Below are 19,682 nucleotides of genomic sequence, written 5' to 3' on the forward strand. Positions count from 1 at the left end.
CTGTGATGTGTAACAAACAATGAGGCAGGTACCCTCTAACCCTTTTGACCAGGGAAGTAAATGTAAATAGATTAATGGTCAATCCAAGGGGGAAGTAACCTAGACTTCCGCGGTGATCTAATGACTAAAATATAATCATTATGTAGAATGTAATCATAGGGTGAAACAGTGACCACTTACGTGTTATATAGTTCACTGTATCCCGAGGACATGGTCTGGGAGTCAAATAATGATCTAGTGGTCAGTGTAGTGTGTTCCAGGTCATAAAAACACAGAGAGCCATTCATAAATGAATATATAAACAGAGTACCACATCAATTGTCATTTTCCTACCAGGAAGATGTCCCAGACCACCAGATAGTATTTCTTCACTGGATCTTAGGTGAGTGCTTAATCCCTCCCCTCTAAATAGTAGAAACAGATTAATTAGACCTTTAGTAACTCAGATATTTACACTACCCATAGGTGCTACCGACTTGAATTTTCCCAGTCCTGATGATGACCCACCTTTGATTTGTTTCTGCAATTGGGTCAAAACGTCAACATACCTTTGAGTGTGAAATATAGAACTGTAAAGAAATCTTATGTGACTTCAGGGCTTCCTGGACTGACGGAGCCACTACAAGTCCATAATATTCCTAAAACCACCCGTTGTACATATTGTATATATCACCTTCACTTCTCTGCACATTTTTATCACTTTCACTGTTTTATTAGGAGCACCTATTCAGACAAATATAAGCTTGTGTCTAGAATAACATGTTTAAAGAAAAATAAAATGCAATACATTTCTATTGATGTTACATTGTTTGTACACTTAGAATTATTTTAGTCATTAGATCACCACGGTCACAAAACAATTATACGTACCTCTGTGATTCAGTATTAGGAAGAGACGCCCTTGACACGCTCCTTCCTAATACTAAATCGGTATGTAGCTGCTAATCCAATTTGCGATCTGGCAACAAGTTACTGAATCGCAAATTGAATTTGATACATACCAAAATGCAGTTTTTGTAATAGCAAACGGCCGGTTGGGGCGTTTGCAAAACTGTTTCATACATCTGGCCTTTTATTTGTTGTTGCATAATGGCCAACATATCTTGAAATTCTGGTCAAATCACTAAGGGCCTGAATTTGAACTCTGCAGATGGTTTACTCCGTCACAACGGTGATGGATATCCCGTCTGCCGAAATCTAAATCCCATTATATTCTACGGGGTTTAGATTTAGGGATTAACCCGTCCACCGAGTTCTAAATCAGGCCCTTAATCTCCCCTTGCCTACAAAATAGGAACGTGTCCTTATGTAATATAAATGCTGATCTGCTGCTCATGTAAAGTGCTCCAATACCTTGGGGTAAAGTTTGTGCTATATGACAGGTGTGTCGAAGATATTTTTGCTACTGCTTTCATTGTGTGCGCAACTACATCTAACAAAGGGACCTCTAGCAAGGTGTAGGAGAGTCTGTCATCCAGTAGGTGAGCTAATTACCCGACTGCAGTAGTGTCTTGTGCCCACCTTTCAGTGTCAAGGAGTCATAGACGTTTTTGCCAGTGTATGAATCTGTTTCGCTCTGCGGTGTAGCACTTCCTTGTGGGTGGCCTTCTGATCTGATTGAGTACCTCCATAAGGCATAAGCTAATTTCCCAGACCATTCTAAAAATAGGGCATTCAATACTGGTGGTCGGTTGAATGCATTTTGCCTTCTCTAGAGTTGCAAAGAGGAATGTGGCATTTTCCTCATCTGTAGGATTGTCTTTTTGCTTGACCGGTCCTCCTCTGTGGTCTGCACTTGTGGTAGGTGTATTGTCTCGAACAGAATATTTCTCTGGATAGCCCGCTTCCATATATCCAGAGCTGGGTTGGACAGCACATGAGACCTGGTCTCTCCCTGTTTGTTGAGGAAGAAATGGTGGTCTTGATTTCTTACTGTTTTTAAAGTGTTCTTTCCCCCACGTGCCTAAAAGGCTTTGATGCACAGCCTCCTCCATGCACAATAGGCCCCTGATGTTCAACTTACCCATGTGGAATTCCTATCATGTGTGTGATGCATCCGTTATGGTAGATACACATGGAATTGGCTGTTTGAACAGTCTGTTCACTGTACTGTTGCTTGTGTTCCACCACTGTATTTCCTTGTGTACTGTCATTGGCAACCATTACGTCCTCCCAACTCCTGGTTACCTGTGAACATTGCTGTTGTAACCACTTCTGAAGTGGGGAGGGGAGAGTGAGGCTTTCCCATGTACACTTAAAATGGTGCTCTTTGATTCAGTGACCGGTCACAAGGAAGGTCCCTCCTATGACCTGCGTTGTGGGACTATCAGCTTTGGAGACATTCCTGCGGTGATCTATTGCTTTTCAAGAGGAAGAAGGAGCATAGGAGTGAACAGTTCAAAAGAAGCAGAACCCCAACATACAACTTCAAAGACTCGGAGACTAAATCACATTTGGTGTCTGGAAATGGTTATCAGAAGGGGAGCTTGAGACCCCAAAGACTGGCATCTGTCAAGCAGCCAGGCGAGCTGTGAGAGGAGGGGAAGCTCTGCAAGACTTCTGCCTGGTAAACAGGACTGGGGGCCATGGCCTGCTAGTCTCCCTGCTGGGTGAAGGGACATCACCTAAGGAATCCAAGGCCACCTGCCCCGGAGCCTAAAGAAACAATGTCTGCCTATTTGCCAAGAACACTATACCCTGTGACAAACAGGAGTGTGTTAGAGGGAGTGAGGTCCAGTGGGAAGTCCTGTCGAGTGGATTCCCTGGGCACAGTGTGAGGAAACGGCTGCTGTACCGACTGAGTCGTTGCCCGTGTGCAGGACTGGGTTGGTGACACCCATATGCCAGGAGGGGGCTGCCTTGAACTGAGCCGTGTGTCGTACTGTGCTGATCGTGCCAGAGCTTGTGTGCAGCAGTGAGGCAGCGAACCCTTTATGCCAGGAAGGGGCCACTGTGGAAAAGACTGCTGTGCTGTAAAGGCCAAAGCTTGTGCCGTAGCGAGGCAACAACCCTGTATGTCAGGTGTGGCTGCCATGCAGAATTTCACCATCCTTTTCGAGCAAGAGTTGCGGCGACAAACAGAACACTTATCCTGTCGCTTCAGGAGCGCAATGGCGAGTGAGACACTGCACTTGCCGAGTGCAGCCGTCTGAGTCACATGCTGCAGACTCACCGGAACTCAGCTGCAGCCACTGCGAATACTTGCGGAGGGGGCACGCTCAAGAGCTCCTGACGGGGCACACGCAGGTACCCCTAACGCTTCAGACCTGCTGGTGCAGGTAAGGTTGGCTTTGTGCCTGTGGGCCCCATGGTAGCTTGCTCTTGGTGGCACTGTAGCGCTGGAACACTGTTGACTGTAACTTAGAGTAAAAGTGGAATGCCGAGATTGGTACTATTATTGTGGCATACCCTGGATGTTACCAATGGATTATGGGGAATAACAGCTATTGCTATTGCAATGAGTGAGTGGGACAGGGAACCGCCACAGATACACAGCCCTAACCTCAGTGGGGATTGTGTAATTGTTTGTGTACGTCACCCCCCTGAAGGCTTGGAGTGCTTGGCTTGGACTGCTGCGACCACACAACCCTGAGAGTCAACTGCTGAAGGAGGACTTGGCCCAGTTCCTCAAAGTCCATAGTAAGTTGGGCCCCAGGACATTAGGAATAAAATATCTCAACCCCCAATGTTGGTCCTAGTAGCCTCTGCATGCCCCGTGGCTCTCTGAAAGGGGTTTTGACACTAATGTATGCTTTAATAATCATAGGATGACTTTAGCACATGGTTCTTGATGACAAGTCAGGCCAAGGTCTGGATTCCAGTATACACCTCTTGTATCTGCCATTCTTTGAACTAGCAGATAAGATTAGCGTAACATGAACACACAGTACTTTATAGGGAAATGAGACTATCAAAAACACTCATAAGCTGATTTACTTATTGCTCACCTTAATGCTGAAGGTAATGACACAGCCATTTGCTAAACCAGCAAACAGGATTCGCCAACGAGCATGCAGGCAGACCACCCGGTCATCCAGATGGAACTGGTTTGTGCATTCTTGAGTCTGTAAACAGGAGATCAGTAAAAGTTTGAGTGTACAATCGCCTTCATTATTTTTCAAAACAGAAACTCTAGTTCTAGTGCATGTGTACTGAGAATAAATAAAAGCTGCTTCTCACAAGTAACCATGCAGTATTGACAAACTACACAAGAAGATATTCATAAATAATATGGATGTGGAGCTTGAGCTTTAAGAATTTCGAAATTTAGAACCTCTGATAAAGTTTTTTTTTTTTTTTACAGTACTTGCTTGATGTTTCTTCTTTCTTTTATATGAGCAACACCTACAACTCTTGGTGCAGGTGTTTCACTGAAGCATTCAAGGCAGAGTTCAGAATGTTGAGGACGACTACAGAACACACTTTCTGACAAGTCTGGAAAGTTAGATGGCTGCAATGTTTTGTTCCATGTTGAACGGCTGGTAGTTGATTAGGGTTTGGGGGGGGGGGGGTATTGGTTCACGTTTGGGTTCTCTAACAATGGGGTGATCTTACAAGCCTTAAACAACTTTCAAACACACAGAATTATTCCATGACATACATTGTCTATGTCCACAAAGCAGATGCTCGCAATAAAGAAGCTCAGTTAGGATGAGACTGAAGGATGTATAACGGAAACACGAATGCCATTACCAGGCATTCATTATAACGCATACACCTTTAACACACAATATTTTACCAAGCATAGACCTTTACAACGAAAATATAAGTATTTTACAGAAAAGTTAAAAGCACATATGTTTTTAACTGAAAACCCAAAGGTTACAGGGACGTTATGGTTAGGTTCTGAATTTACTCGCACAAAATCAGAGAAATTCAGCAGTTATAGTTATTTCAAATAACGATAACATTATAAAAGTTGTCATGAGTGTTGTACTATCTGGGGTAATTAGTAGTGCTCGGCGAGTGTGCGAGTTATCGTTACCTTAGACCTTCAAGGGAGATACTGGGTAGTTGGCGAAGTGCTGGCAGCCCTCCAAAGCTTTTGGAAGATACACAGCTACAGGACGTGTCGGGTCCAAAAGATTTTTGGGATAGCAGCAAGTAGGCAGTCTCATGTTGGTCGGCTATTCTTTGTCCTCCACTTCTTCAGTCAGCCGAATCTAAGTTCCTGGTTTCAGGGGGCTACCTAAATACTCATTTTAGGAGCATTTAGGGGAGTGTAGGGTAATAGCCAATGGGCTACTTACCCCTAGGGAGACTACACCCTCTATATGACCACTTCCTGTAGGAGTGGGCATAACCCTGTGCCAGAATTCCCAATTCCACCACAAACAAGATGGTGGAACCCTTCTTTCGTGGAGCACATGATGCTGCCCACCTTAAGGGTTTAACTAGCCTGGTAGTGCAACATGCCTTCTTGCATAGCTAATTTCCCACCTGCCCTTGTGTCAAATGGGCCTCAGAGAAGGGGGTTGGAACTCCCAATTCAGGGAGAAGCAGGGGTCACATCTCAAAAGTGGCAGGGACTTCGAAGTCCCTGACCTTGGTATGCAAATTCACTAGCAATCATGCTGGAGGAGGTGATAACACATTCCTCTGGAGCAGGCATTGTTTCTAGCCTCTGGCAGCACTGACTTTCACCTCCAGGGGGTCGGAAACCTGTATGTGGTGGCATGCTGGTTGATGCCAGTCAGCCAGCGAACTAAGAGTCTGGTAGTTTTCAGGGGGCACCTCTAAGGTGCCCTCTGGGTACATGTCATAATGAGCAAGTTACTTACCTTTGGTAATGCCTTATCTGGTAGAGGCAATATCTAGTTGCAGATTCCTTACCTTAGAATTTCCCAAAGGTGTCAGTCTTGATCCAGAGATTTTTTCTTGAGCAGTACCCCTGTGCACCGCTAGCTGCCGTCGATCAGCTCAGAGTCCGGCATCCGCACCAGATATGACGTTGCGGGCCCTATATAGGTGCCACTCTGGCGCACTGACGCCAGTTTCTTTTCACGACTTTCCACGACAGAAGTGCAAAGCCATAAAGAAACTGACTACTGGTGCATCAAATCCAAGGCCCTGAAAAGGGGAGTCCCTGTCCCTAGAAATCAGTTCACAGAGCAGGAAGGATGGGTGGGTTAGTAAGGAATCAACTAGCTATTTTCTCTACCAGATAATGTGTGATAATGTGCGATAATGTGCTAGTGAAGGTGAGTAACTTGTCCATCTGATAGAGACATCTAGTTGCAGATTCCCCACCTCAGAATGGATACCCAAGCAATACCATCCCTGCAGGTGGGAAGATCATACTAGAAAGCTCTGCAGGACTGAACCAGCAAAATGCTTGTCCATACGGACCCGACTTTCCAGTAGTGTTTGGTAAATGTGTGCAGAGATTGCCGCCCGACAAATGTCAAGGAGTGGAGCTCCGCATGCTAACACAATGGTCGCAGCTTTAGCTCTGGTAGAATGAGCACGAATAACACTCAGGGAGTTGCTTCTTAACCAGTGTGTAGCACCTATCAATGCAGAGTATGACCCATCTGGAGATGGTTCTTGTAGGAAAGTACCCTCTTTCTTGGCATGGTTACCCCCATTTTCTGCATGTTGTCACTATGTTTGACTGTGTCTACTGGGTTATTGCTAACCAGGACCCCAGTAGTTTTACTCTCTCCTCTAAATTGTACCTTTTTCTTCCCACAATTGGCATACTGGTCTTCCCATGCAAGTCCCTTGTATATGGTACCTAGGCACCCAGGGCTTTGGGAATCCAGGGGATCCCTATGGGCTGCAGCAGTTATTCTGCCACCCGTAGGGAGCCCATGCAAAGGGTTCTGCAGGCCTGCCATGGCAGCCTGCGTGAAATGGGTGCATGCACCCGTTTTCACTACAGGTCACTAAACCAGGTCACTATAAGACACCCCTATAGTAGGCCCTCTCAGTCCAGAGGGCAGGGTGCAGGTACCCGTTTGTGGGGGCACCTCAACACAAGCAGAAATGCCCCCACAAACTCCACATCCATTTTTCTGGACTTTGAGTGCGGGATCGCCAATTTACGCGTGTACTGGACATAGGTCACTACCTATGTCCAGCTACATATTAGTAACTTCGAACCTAGGCATGTTTGGTATGAAATATGTCAGAATCATAACCCAATAGTGTTGCAAGTACTGGAAGTATGATCCCATGCATCTGGGGCTCCTTAGAGGACCCCCAGCATTGTTACCACCAGTCTTCCAGGGTTTTCTGGGCAGCCCAGCTGCTGCCACCCCTCAGACAGGATTCTGCTCTCCTGCAGTTTGATCTGATCAAGCCCAGGAAGGCAGAACAAAGGATTTCCTTTGGGACAGGGAGGTAACAACCTCTCCCTTTGGAAAAGGTTTGTGTTACTGGCTTGGGAGGGATAGCTTCCCTAAGCCACTGGTTTGCTTTGAAGGGCACATTTGGTGCCCTTCGTGCATAGACCAGCCCACACCACTTCAGGAACCCCCCCCAGTCCCTGCTCTGTCGCAAAACTGGATAATGGAAAGGGGAGTGACCACTCCCCTGTCCATCACCACCCCATGGTTGGTGCCAAGAGCTCCTCCAGAGGGTCCCTGGGTTCTGCCATCTTCTTTGCAAGGTTGGCAGGGAACTCTGGGAGCATCCGTGTGACCAGGCCAGGCAGGTGACGACCGAGCCCCCTCCTGATAGGTACTTACCTGGTTAGGTGACCAATCCCCCTTTCAGGGCTATTTAGGGTCTCTCTCTTAGGTGGGGCCTCAGATTCAGCATGCAAGATTCTGGCAGGACTCCTCTGCAACCCCTGCTTTGACTTCTGGCCACTGGAACTGCGACTGGACCCTCCAGGAACCGACAAACACTGCTACAACGAAGAAGACTCTTCTGAAACTTTAGTTCCACGTCTCCTGCCAGCTTTGCAACATTTCCCGGGCCGTGCATCCTCAGAAGACTGCAACTGTTCAGCCTACACAAGAAGAAGAAGGAATCTCCCTTGGAGTGAGGGAGTCACTTCCTTGCAGGGGCCTACAACAAGCGAGGACCTGCGGCGTGGATCTCCTATCATCTTGAGCTGCGTGGAACCTGTATCACAGATGGTGGTCCCGAGTAGTCCTCTTGGTTCTCTCTGCCAGCTGTCTAACTTTGATAGACGTAAGCCTTTGCCTTCCCATGCAGGACAGTACCCCCGTGCACCGCATCTCTTTGCAGCTGCCAATGCTTGTTTGCATCTCCTCCAAGGGATCTTCATGCGACGTGTAGCTCTAGCCTCCACACTCCATCCTGCAATGCACAGCCCCCTGCGAGGTTCTCCTGCGGCGTGGGCTTCTTCTGCGACTCCTGTGTCCCCCATCCTGTGGGTGCTGCCTCTGCTCCTGTGGACTTTCTGCTACGCTGAGGGTCCCATGTGACTCCCCCGCTTGGGTCGAGTCCTTCTGTGCCTTGCTGGTCCCTGGCAGCACCTCTTTTCCGCTAACTGCGATTTTGTCTTTGCCAAGGCTTGTTGGTGGAATTCCTGCACCGACACCCATCTGCAATCTTCCTTCTAGCGTGGGACTTCATCTGCATCCATTAGGAACTCTTCTCCAGCTCCAGGGATGCAGTGCTGACCTGTTCTTCATTACCGTCAACCAACTCCTGCATCCACAACTGAGTGGGTAGTAGCTCCTACTCCTCCTGGACTCCACTGTGACTCTTGTGGTCCCCTCTCTCCATAGGTCTTCTTTCTTCAGGAATCCATCACTGGTTTTCTTGCAGGCTTGTCTGTGTGTATTTTCTTCTTTTATCTCCTTTTGGGTGGTTTTGGGAAAATCCAGTGTTTTACCTCTGCATTCCTGGGTGCAGGGGGTACTGTGTTACTTACCTCTGGTTTTCTAGTACTCCCAGCTCCCTGCTACACATTTTACTTACCTAGCTGGGGGTACCTTGTTCGTATTCCATTTTGTTAGTTGATGGTCTGTGCTCCCCTAGGGTCACTACTGGTTATTGCTATTTGCACACTGGTTCTTAACCTTTTCTATGCCTGTTTCTGATTACTAGTGTATAGATTTAGTGTATTACTTACCTCCTAAGGGTGGGTTACCTGGCTAGTATTTTGTGGATTTGTTCCAAAAATAAAGTACCTTTATTTTTGTACAACTGAGTGTTTTCTTTCATGTGTGTAAGTGCTGTGTGACTACTGTGGTATTGCATGAGCTTTGCATGCCTCCTAGATAAACCTTGGCTGCTCTGCCACAGCTACCTCTAGAGAGCCTGGCTTCTAGACACTGCCTACACTTCACTAAAAGGGGCTACCTGGACCTGGTATAAGGTGTACCCACCACACACCAGACCAGCTTCCTACAGTTCTCTTCTCTACTGCCCGACCTTTCTTCACACCCACATAGCCAACAAAAAGTTGATCATCCATCCGGACCTCTTTGGTACGATCAAGGTAGAACGACAGTGCTCTTTTTGGATCCAGGGGATAGAGTCTATCCTCTTTCTTAGAAGGATGCCGGGATACATAAAAAGTAGGCAAGGTGATGGGTTGGCCTACATGAAAAGGCATGACCAATTATGGCAAAAAGGAAACCCTAGTGCGAAGCACCACTTTGGCAGGATAGGTGGAAAGGTAGGGCTGCTTAGATGACAATACCTTCAGCTCACTCACCCTGCAGGCAGAGGTAATGGCCACAAGGAAAACTGTTTTCAAGGTGAGAAGTCTGAGAGGACAATTGTGAAGAGGCTTGAAAGGAGAGCACATCAGGAATGTCAAAACTAAATTCAAATCCCATTGAGGCATAATGAATGGGGATGGAGAAAACATATGAGTAAGGCAAGGAACCTAATTACAAAAGGAGACATAAATGTTGACCAGGCAACCTTAAAGTAGAGATAGCAGACAAATAACATTTGAGAGTGCCCATAGCATAGCCCTGCTGGGCCAGAGAAGCTATAAACAACAGAACCTCAGAAAGAGGGATACAAAGGGGGCCAACAGACCTGTGCACTATGCCACAAATATCTTCCAATGACGGCCGTATACCTTTTTGGTGGAGGAAATCCTGGCTGCCAAGATTCCACAACAGACTTTGGCCTGAAGGTCAAAAGCCGCTGCTTTAACTCCACGCAAGAAGGCAGAGACTGGACAGGTTCAGGTGGCGAACCCTCCTTTGCTGCTGCGACAGAAGATCTTCCCAAACCGACAGTCTGATCGGAGGATCAATGGCCATGCTCAGTAGCTGGGGATACCAGACTCTTCGCGCCCAGTCCAGAGCCACAAGGATTTGGACCCAATAGTTCTTGACCTTCTTGAGACCTGGGCAGAAGTGGTATGAGCGGAAAGGCAACCAGGAGGCCTGAGTTCCACTCAAGACGAAAAGCATCTCCAAGTGACTGCCGCCTTGAAAACTTCAACGCGCTAAAACCTGGCACTGTGCGTTCTCTGTGGAGGTGAACAGATCTAACCAAGGCTCTCCCCGCTGCCGAAAGAGACCTTAAGCCACCTCTGGATGGAGAGTTCGTCCGCTCTGGTGTTCAAAGATCCTGCCAGATGTTTAACCATCAGGAAAATGCCCTGATGTTCCAGCCACGTCCAGAGGCACAGAGCCAAAGGGTCCACAACCCCACCCGCCCTACTTGTTGCAGTACCACATGGCAGTGGTGTTGTTCGTGAGCACTTGCACTACCTTTTACTTGAAAGAGGGAAGAAATGCTTTCATCGATAGTATGATCGCATGGAGGACTAAAATGCTGATGTGGAGTCCGGATTCCGCCGGAGACCAGGTGCCTCTGATCTCTGCCTCTCCCATATGGCCACACTATACCAGGTGTGATACGTCCAGGTGTTACACATGGTGGTTTCTCCTTCTGCTTTGGCACTTTAGCTGGAGGCTGCATAGTGTCAAATCCCTCCTAAAAAGCTAGCTTCCTCTTTGTTTTTAAAGGAGGTGTTGTAAGAATTCTTCCTGTTTCTTTATGGATGTGGATCTTGGATTGCCTTTCATCCATAATTTCTAGAATTGGTTCAACCTCTAACTCTTCTTCAGAGGTTTTGTGGCTTTCTTTAAGACTTTTTGAAAGCCCATGCTCCTCTGTGTATGTTGGCCTTTTCGGCTCCAAAGCATGTTTTTTCAGGGTCGAAAAAGATGAGGAGGACGAAGGTTTCGGCTCCGAAGCGGTCTTTCTTAATTTTGACTTCGAAAATTGGTGTCTACTGGAGTCGGAAACTGAGCTTTTTGTTGTCAACGAGGTTTTCGGAACCGAACTGGGAGGTCGGTCACCAACATTTTTTTTTCCGGCCGCAGGCATGGCCTTCCGGCAGTGGCGTACCCAAGGCCTTTTGTTTTTTCTTTTGTGAGGGTGCAGGGGCAGACTTACTCACATGTTGTCCTGCTGTGACTGGTCTGTCTTTCTCGGATTCCTCTGAATCCTGCTCCGACTCCGAATCTCGAACTGAGACTGCTGTCTGCATCAATTCTTCCTCTTCTACATCGAGATGTTCCACGCTCTTCCTCGCCTTTTCGAGCCTTCTTGCTCTTCGGTCTCTAAGAGTCTTTTTCGATCGGAAGGATCGACAGGCGTCACAGTTTTCTTCCCGATGGTCTGGGGGAAAGGCAGAGGTTGCAAACCAGATGCTGGTCTGTGTACGGGTACTTCGCGTGGCACAGAGGACAGAATCGGAAAGGGGTCCGATCCATGAGGCTTTCCATGCGGTCGGCCCGAATAGGCCAGAGTTGTGCGCGCCCCGAAGGGCGAACAAGGTTGTTTTCCCGACGGTACTGTTGTGTCTATGGAAGAAGATGAACCCGTTCAATACAATACTGACGAAAAGAGATTTTTACAAAGTTTTCCGAATCGAAATCTCGGAGCGAGAGGAAACACGTCCGAACCCGACGGCGGAAAGAAAACTATCTAACAAAGGAGTCGATGCCCATGCGCAATGGAACCGTAGAGGAGGAGTCACTCGATCCTGTGACTCAAAAAGACTTCTTCGAAGAAAAACAACTTGTAACACTCCGAGCCCAACACTAGATGGTGGACTAATGACAGCATGTGTATCTGCAGCTACACATGCCATTGAACATATATATATATATATATATACACATATACACACACACACACACACTTGTTAAATATTCTACTATCTTACTGGTAAATATTGCCTAGGTTTTAAAAAAAAAAAAGGAGCAGAGACTTATCATGGGGAAGCCAACGTGGAATAAGTAAAATACAGAAAATACACAGTTTTGCCTTCCATCACTATTCATGTTTAAAAATTAATTATACCAAAGCTGAAATAGTAGAGTGCTCTGTTTGTGCAGTGATAGGTTATATCTAATGAAGCCTTCCATATAGAGCATATTAGACAAAGGTTTAGCAAGGTACGGTTTTCTGGGGCTGTTGTTCAATACTTGCAAGCAGCGTAGGCTATTACTTAAAGAAAACACTTTCAACATGCTCTCCCTTTTTAGCACCACAGGTGGCACTACAGTCTTCTACAATAATCAAAGCAATGCCAGTGGTGTCACCACACACTGAGTCTCTTGAGAAAACCCACACTAATAAGCTGGAGATCACAAAGAGTGGAACCTCTATCACAACACTTTGGATTACTTAAAAGATGCAGGTTTGCAACGTTGGATTCCTGCAATGTTAATTGTTGGGCAAGGGCCAAACCATCTTAAAAGGCAATCACTTAGGGAATTTGAAAGCTTACTAGATGTCTCAGAGAGATTTGCAGACATAAAGGCATTTATTGCAAGTGGCACAGGAGAACCTTTTCAGCGGGACGGGCCCAAACAGAAAAGAGGCACTCAACATTGTATAAAATGGTGGAGTGGCCATTCTCTAACAAATCAGCTTTAGTATTCTTTCTGAAGGATGTACACCCATGGACACTAGGCAGGGGTGGTTTATTTTCTATTTACTTCGCCTGTGGCATGACTGCACTCAAGGTCTTAGCAGAACAACTTAAAAGTACTGAAGTAAAGCACAGTAAATATATGTCAAGAATAGCCATTATGAAAAGGAATACGTGGAAATGATAGATAACAAATAGTACTAAAGATGAAACATTGAAAATAAGTCACACTTGTCTAGTGTAATTAAAAGATGTCACCCTTGTCTAGTATAAATAAGGGCAATTGAGGATTTTTTTTTGTTATTTTCCATAATTGTACGGAAAGTCAAGAATTCAGTTTTTTTAATGCACCTGTATTTAATAAAACAATGCTTTTAATTTAGGTATTCAGATTCCATGTTTATAGTAATGCACACCATGGATATCCATGTGATCACCATAACAAAGTCATATTTATTCATTCAAGTATATCACACATGGTAAGGCTCTTGACTTTGCAATTAATGATCTTAAATACAATACCTTGATATTGTAGCAGCGGATTGTGTGGTCACTGGAGCCCGTGTATAGCACTGATTTCTTGCCAGATGTCAAAGTTATGAGAAGGCAGTTAACTTTGGAGGTGTGTCCTTCAAAGATGGCCACACGTTTCCTGCTCTGAAACAGGGAAGACATTTTACATTCAGCATTTGTAATCCAACAAAATATAGGTTACACCAGGAGCAAATGACAAAAACTAACAATAATTGATGTTGCTAAAATAGCACTGAAATTCTGGGGGGAATGTTGCTTCTTTGAAGGAATATGCCAAATGTACTCCTTTCCTGCTGTTCTTTTTTTGGGTACAGACCTTTGTTTGAAATATTTTTTTATTCCAGTTACCTTTCTCTCAGATACGCTTACTAGGTGTCTCTAGAAGCATGCTTACATCTCTAAGTTCATGGGATGGCAATATGGTGGGTAACCACAGGGAAGGTGCAAGGTCACTAAGCAGCTAATGGACAGATTGCACATTAGCTGCAGATTCGAAGAGTGTTTGGATGTGGCTCTCCTTTCTCTCTCTAAGCGTTTAAAAAACTCATACGGTTTACATTTAGTTTGCACAGCTCCACTAAACAAATGCCACAAATGGAGTTCATAAAGAAAGGAAAAGTCACTTGCTTGTAATGCTCATTTAGCAGGATCCTTGAAATGTTTACTTACCACCAGATTGTAGGCATTAACAGTTTTGTCTGCTGAGCAGGTGTACAGAAGACCCCCGAAAATCTGGATAGCATTTACAGCAGCTTGGTGACCTTCAAAGTTCCCTTCTGTTGGATCTTCATCTTCTCCTGGTTCTGATGACACTTCTGCGAAAAAAAGAAGTAAGCCCATGAGAAGTATTATATAAAGCACCTAACTGACAAAACACATCTCACATTCCTGGTTGCTCCCTGCACTCAAACAGATTCCAATTGCCACAAAATAAAATTAAGCAGATAAGGTAAAGGCTTCTGAAGGATTTGCACATATTTAGAGAATCACATTGAGCACTCTGGGCTACATTGTATGGCAATAAGGAAACACATTATGTAAAACACAAACCTGAGGAGTTCTTGGATCCTTTGACCGATGATATGGGTATACGGACTTCAGGCACACTGCAGAAGGAAAAAGAAGAGAATCCATGAAGCTCCAGCGAATCAGCTTATAATAGCTGTAGAACTATTACAGTGAAGGCTTAAGGTTCTGGCCTGATCAAATGATGTGAGCACCATGGACCCATCCATGTTTAACAGAGAGCTTACTGACCACACAGAACAACATGGCTACAACATCCTGAAGTGGATGAGGAGCGAGTAGTACTAAGACACACAGGAGTGAGGGAGAAGAGGCTATACAACACCTGCAATATGTAAAATGGCAATTCAGCTTTTTGGGGTTACACTTACACTGGGCATCCAAATGTCTCATGCACGCCACATCACCCAATCACACTAAGAGGAGGTAGACTACTTTTGGATTTGGAAAACTTTTTCTGAATCAGAAAACGTGTTTAGAAATGATTAAAGATTCGAAATTTGGGAGGGGTCTGTTTTGGGTGTCCTTTCAAATTGGGAACCTATTCCATATAAAATAAACGTTTGCAACAGTAACTCCAGCTGCATTAAACTGATCAGTTATCGACTCTCAAGTGGGTTTGGTAACTCACTAGTGAATGGGAAGACCCCTTCACTTTGGGGATCAGTTTGTCAATTTCAGGGGTTGTATACAGTGCTCAAGGAACCACTGCCAACTTTTAATTGAGTTTTTCAAAACTGAAAAGATTTTTTTTAAGCAGCATCGTTTCCTTTAAGCAAATCCTGCTACTTTAAAAAAACAAAAATATTTCAATTTTGAAAGGAGGGGATAGTGACAGGCAGTAGTCTTCTCCTTGCAGGCCACCCTCCCATGATTGTGGCCACTCAAAAAGGGAGGGGTCGCAGATTTGACGTCCCTAATGAATATTAATTAGACTGGTTGTTCTGCGAATCCCTGCGATTCTCTATTTCCCAACAAACAAGTTATTTACCTTCTGTGACATCCTTTCTGGTGCAAACTCTAACCACAGACTCCTCACCTTAGAATATCCCACGAGCACCAGTATGGATCCTGAGGATTTTACAGCAGTGCTCTGGAGCACCAATAGGCAGCATAGTGTGATTTAACACTGACTCCATACCATCTCCGAAGTGACAGAGCGGAGACACATATATGCAGCACCCTTGCATGTTGATGCCTGTTTCTTCTCTTTTCCCTTTTCTTGGCCTCTCAGACATGAGGTGTAAAACAATAGCTGGTGAAAGAGTGTTGATCACAAAACTGCACAAAACTAGTAGGGTGGAGAGGAATGAGGAACCTACAACTCAACAGGCTAGCCAACAGAAAAAGCATTATCGAAGTTAAGTACCTTGCTCTTCTGATGGATACTTCTAATGGCAAATCCCTCACCTAAGAATAGATATCAAAGCAGTACCTCCCAAAGGTCAATAATCTCTGAAGTGGACTCAAACCAAAAGATCTTGCAGAACTGAGCTGGTAAAGTGCCCTTCCCAACCATCCAGGCTATCAAGACAGTAGTGTTTTGTGAAAATATTCAGAGGCACCTATGTTGCAGCTTCGCTGATATCAACATACATACCTCACACCAACACAATGGCAATGGTAGTTGCCTTGGTTCTGGTGGATTGGGATCTCAGATCTTCTGGAGGGGCTGCCTCTTGGCTAGTGTGTAGGACAGTTTGATGCAGATGACTATCCACCATGAGAGGATCATCTTCCGAACAGCCTAGCAGCTTTACCGTGCTTTGCTCCAGAAAATCCCACAAAAAGTTAAAATTGCCTCTCTGGGTGTTGACTGCAAATTCCTATCTCATTCCCTTTCTGCACCCTCAGATGGGAAGTGAGTATAACTGTTGGTAACATTGTGGGGATTAGTAACTTGGGACCATTTTAGATGTTAAAAAGTTAAAAACATACCACTGCACAGAACAAGGAGGTAGCTTTCCAAGGTGATGAATCTAATCTTACAAGTATTCATCAGAACTGGACAACGCTCCTGATATGAACTTCGGACCTTACCCAATATACACTGAAGATGGAACAAGCTGCTTGTGCCTACAATATTCCAGATGAGTCACAGAGAACTTGACAGTACTTCAGAGGTAGTTGAGCATACACCGTAAAGCTGTAAAACATTCTCTGTTTTCTATTGGTTTATCATATCTGCCAATGTATTACAACATCTTTTCTGCTCAATGGCAGTTTATTTTATTCACCAAACATGGATGCAGCAAATGTTATCTTAAATTGTTAGAATCTTTTCACTAAACAAAAGCCAAAACTAATAGCTTTTCATAACCCCTTTACTGTTTGGAATACACTCCTAAATAAAGCAGAATGGAAGTTATGCACATCAACGGAGAAGAAGGTGGTTTTAGATTTTTGAGAGGCTGTGTCAGCTCATTTTTTTCTGTAACGTATTGTAGTTCATTTACATTACATTTCAGATCCTGATGAAACACTATCACTGATTTAAAGGTGGGTAGCAAGCCACTCCACGGATGTATTGTGGATGGAGGCATATGAATGTATGTCATGTGGTCTCAATGAAACACATTTTGATCTTTTCCACGAGGACCAGAGTTGTCTTCCTATGTTCTGACGCTGAGTCTAGAGGTGAACTTGAAGTGATAAGAAGTGCGGGAATACACACTAACGATTTAGAAAATCTGTTTGGAAAAGTAGACTGTGTGCAAGTGCACAAAGTCCTACTTAGGAAGTGTTTCTGTGTTTTAAGTGTGTGATAGAGAAAGATCATTACATGTGGCAAGCATGAGAATGCATACCCACCAGTGTTTACTACAGGTGTAAGGACAGAAGCAATCATGCCCATACCTACCATTTTAAGAGTGGCCCACATGATATTGTTTAACCACGGGCATGAGGGGCCCTCTCTGTCCAGTGACTAAAGTATAAACTCTGGAATGCACACAGGAGTGGCAGAGATGCAAACCATGTGAATGGGCACTCTACAACAAGATGAAGTATATGCTCTCAGGGGTCTACCTAGGAGAGGAAATGGAGCAATCCCAAGGAACAAGGATGGGACAATTTATAGAAAAAACATGGCACAAGAAATTATGTAAAGCAAATATCAATGGTATATGTTTGTTTCAACTGACTGAATTGAATAATTTGTAATAACTAGTTATATTCACTCCCGCTTAACTAGCACTTGCTCATTTCATTCTAAATTATTCTTTGAAGGACTGCATATTGACAAAGCCTATCATTGCTTTTTTGTTTATTCCTGGCTCCGCCTTAAAATAAAAGACCAGAATAGGTGCAGTGCCTATTAGAATCAATTACATTTCATGAACGTTATACATCTGATGTCTTCATGCAAATTTCTCAGACAGACTGTATAAATGTTCCCGCTACCTGAGTGTTTGACAAGAAAATGAATCTGAGGAGTCTTGAAACAGATGCACGATTAGGAGATGTACATTCTTTTTAGGTTTCAAATAAAAACACTTAAATAGGTCCAAAATTGTTTATGCATATATTGGCCTCACCTTCTCAGAACTCCATTTCTGTAGTTGGCACCCATCTCACTGGTAGAGGAGACTTCATCATAACCTGACCGAGCTACTTCCACTAATCTCTTCTCTGTGTTACTCAAAGGATCTCTTTTTGATGGGCTGTCAGGCTTTGCTTCTTCAGGTGCTGAGTCAATAGCTACTATTTCAAGGGTAGGATTGGAGACCTCCACAACCTCGACAGAGGAATCAGAGTCATTCTCGTCTTTGTTCCTCTCGTTTCCTAGAGCTGTGCTGCTCTCCTCTTGGTCAAAGGAAGTGGATGTTGTAACTTTTCCCTCCTTGGTCATTTTCTTGCATTTGAGTTTCCGAACTGGATTACAACTTATGTCCTGTTCAGTGTCACTGTTCTCCGGTACATGTGCAGCTTTCAATGTTTTCTTTTTTCTGAGCTTTTTTTTCTTCTTACTGCCTTTCTCCTCCACCAAGGCTATGGTAGATATGGCTTGTTGCTGAGACTGATCCAAACAGTAGTTGGAATCTTTTACCACAGAAGTTTGTCCAGGTAAAGGATGGCATGGAAATACACTGGTAGGTTTTTGCAACAAAGCTCCTTCAAGCACTGAATTGCTTCCTTGTGCAACTGAAGTCTGAGAGGATTGTGGCTGTGAATGTATTTCTGTTGACCTGGAATTGCTCTTGCCTGTACTGGACTCTTCTGGAGTTGATTGGAAGCTGTTTTGACCAATCAGACCTAATGAGAAAAAAACACAAGTAACAAAATATTGAGAAAAGACATATTAAGATGATGTCATGATGTTTTTTTCTGGCTTACAAAAATTAGGAGCTCTTTCACAGGCTTTGAGGAGGTGGGTAGGTAGAACACTGACCCTTTACTAAAGTTTGAAAAATAATATTCATTTATTACTGTAGAAACACGACAAAGTTTAATAAGCAGAAGAACAAGTTACTTACCTAAACAATGCTTTTTCTGGTAGAGACTATGTAGTGCAGACTCCTTACTTTTTTAATATTCCTCAGGCATCAGACTGGACCCAGAACTAATTTGTGATACCTTTGCAAGCCAGAAGGTGGCACTGTGCTGCTCTGCACTGATGCCATTCTGCTCTGGAAATGATGTGCAGGGCCTATAAAAGCACCACTCCCGCGTGCTGACGTCAGTTGGTGTTGAGACAGTATGTGCCTCCAGACAAGGAGCCACAAAAACAAATCAGTACATCAATGTGCAGATTCCTAGGACATGAGATCTTTTTAAAATGTAGAATCCAACCACAGAACATGGAAGAGGGGAGAGCTGAAAAGGAATCTGTGGTTAGATTGAGTCTCTTCCAGAAAGAGGGTTACCGAAGGTAAGCAACGTGTTCTTCTAACAGGGATTTCAAGCCGCAAATTTCTCACCTTTTGATTAGATTCCCAAAGCAATACCTAATGGAGATGGGCTGTGGATGGACCCAAACCAGAAAGTCCTGCAGACTGAGTGGGCAAAGTACAATACTCTGAGGACTTGGCTGCTTTATAAACGTATGGAGGGACGCCTGGCAGATGCCTAGGACATGGACACCATATGCTAGCACAGTGGCAGCAGCTTTGGCCCTGGTGTAGTGGGCATGCAGTCCATCCAGAGGTTGCTTCATCGCCAGTGCGTAACCAATCTTAATGCAGAGCACGATAAAGTGTGAGTTGGTATGCTTCTGACAGTCTTGCCTTTTTTTCATCTGGCAAACCCCACAAAGGGCTAATTGTCCATCTGGTTATCTTTATTGCTA

At 44.6% G+C, this 19,682-nt stretch overlaps 1 protein-coding gene across 3 annotated transcripts in view; it reads right to left on the reverse strand.

Annotated features, from left to right (window-relative positions):
* Positions 1 to 19,682, reverse strand: part of ZNF106 (zinc finger protein 106) — a 331,145-nt gene that overhangs the window by 154,412 nt on the left and 157,051 nt on the right. For all 3 annotated transcript variants that reach the window (XM_069208786.1, XM_069208785.1, XM_069208787.1), the window contains 5 exons: positions 17,932 to 18,649; positions 14,420 to 14,475; positions 14,039 to 14,184; positions 13,358 to 13,492; positions 3,948 to 4,064 (listed from right to left, as the gene is read on the reverse strand). In XM_069208786.1, the coding sequence (XP_069064887.1) occupies positions 3,948 to 4,064; positions 13,358 to 13,492; positions 14,039 to 14,184; positions 14,420 to 14,475; positions 17,932 to 18,649 (1,172 nt within the window). The remainder of the gene's footprint in view (positions 1 to 3,947; positions 4,065 to 13,357; positions 13,493 to 14,038; positions 14,185 to 14,419; positions 14,476 to 17,931; positions 18,650 to 19,682) is intronic.

This window comes from Pleurodeles waltl, chromosome 9 (genome assembly GCF_031143425.1).
Source record: "Pleurodeles waltl isolate 20211129_DDA chromosome 9, aPleWal1.hap1.20221129, whole genome shotgun sequence".
Lineage (NCBI taxonomy): Eukaryota > Metazoa > Chordata > Amphibia > Caudata > Salamandridae > Pleurodeles > Pleurodeles waltl.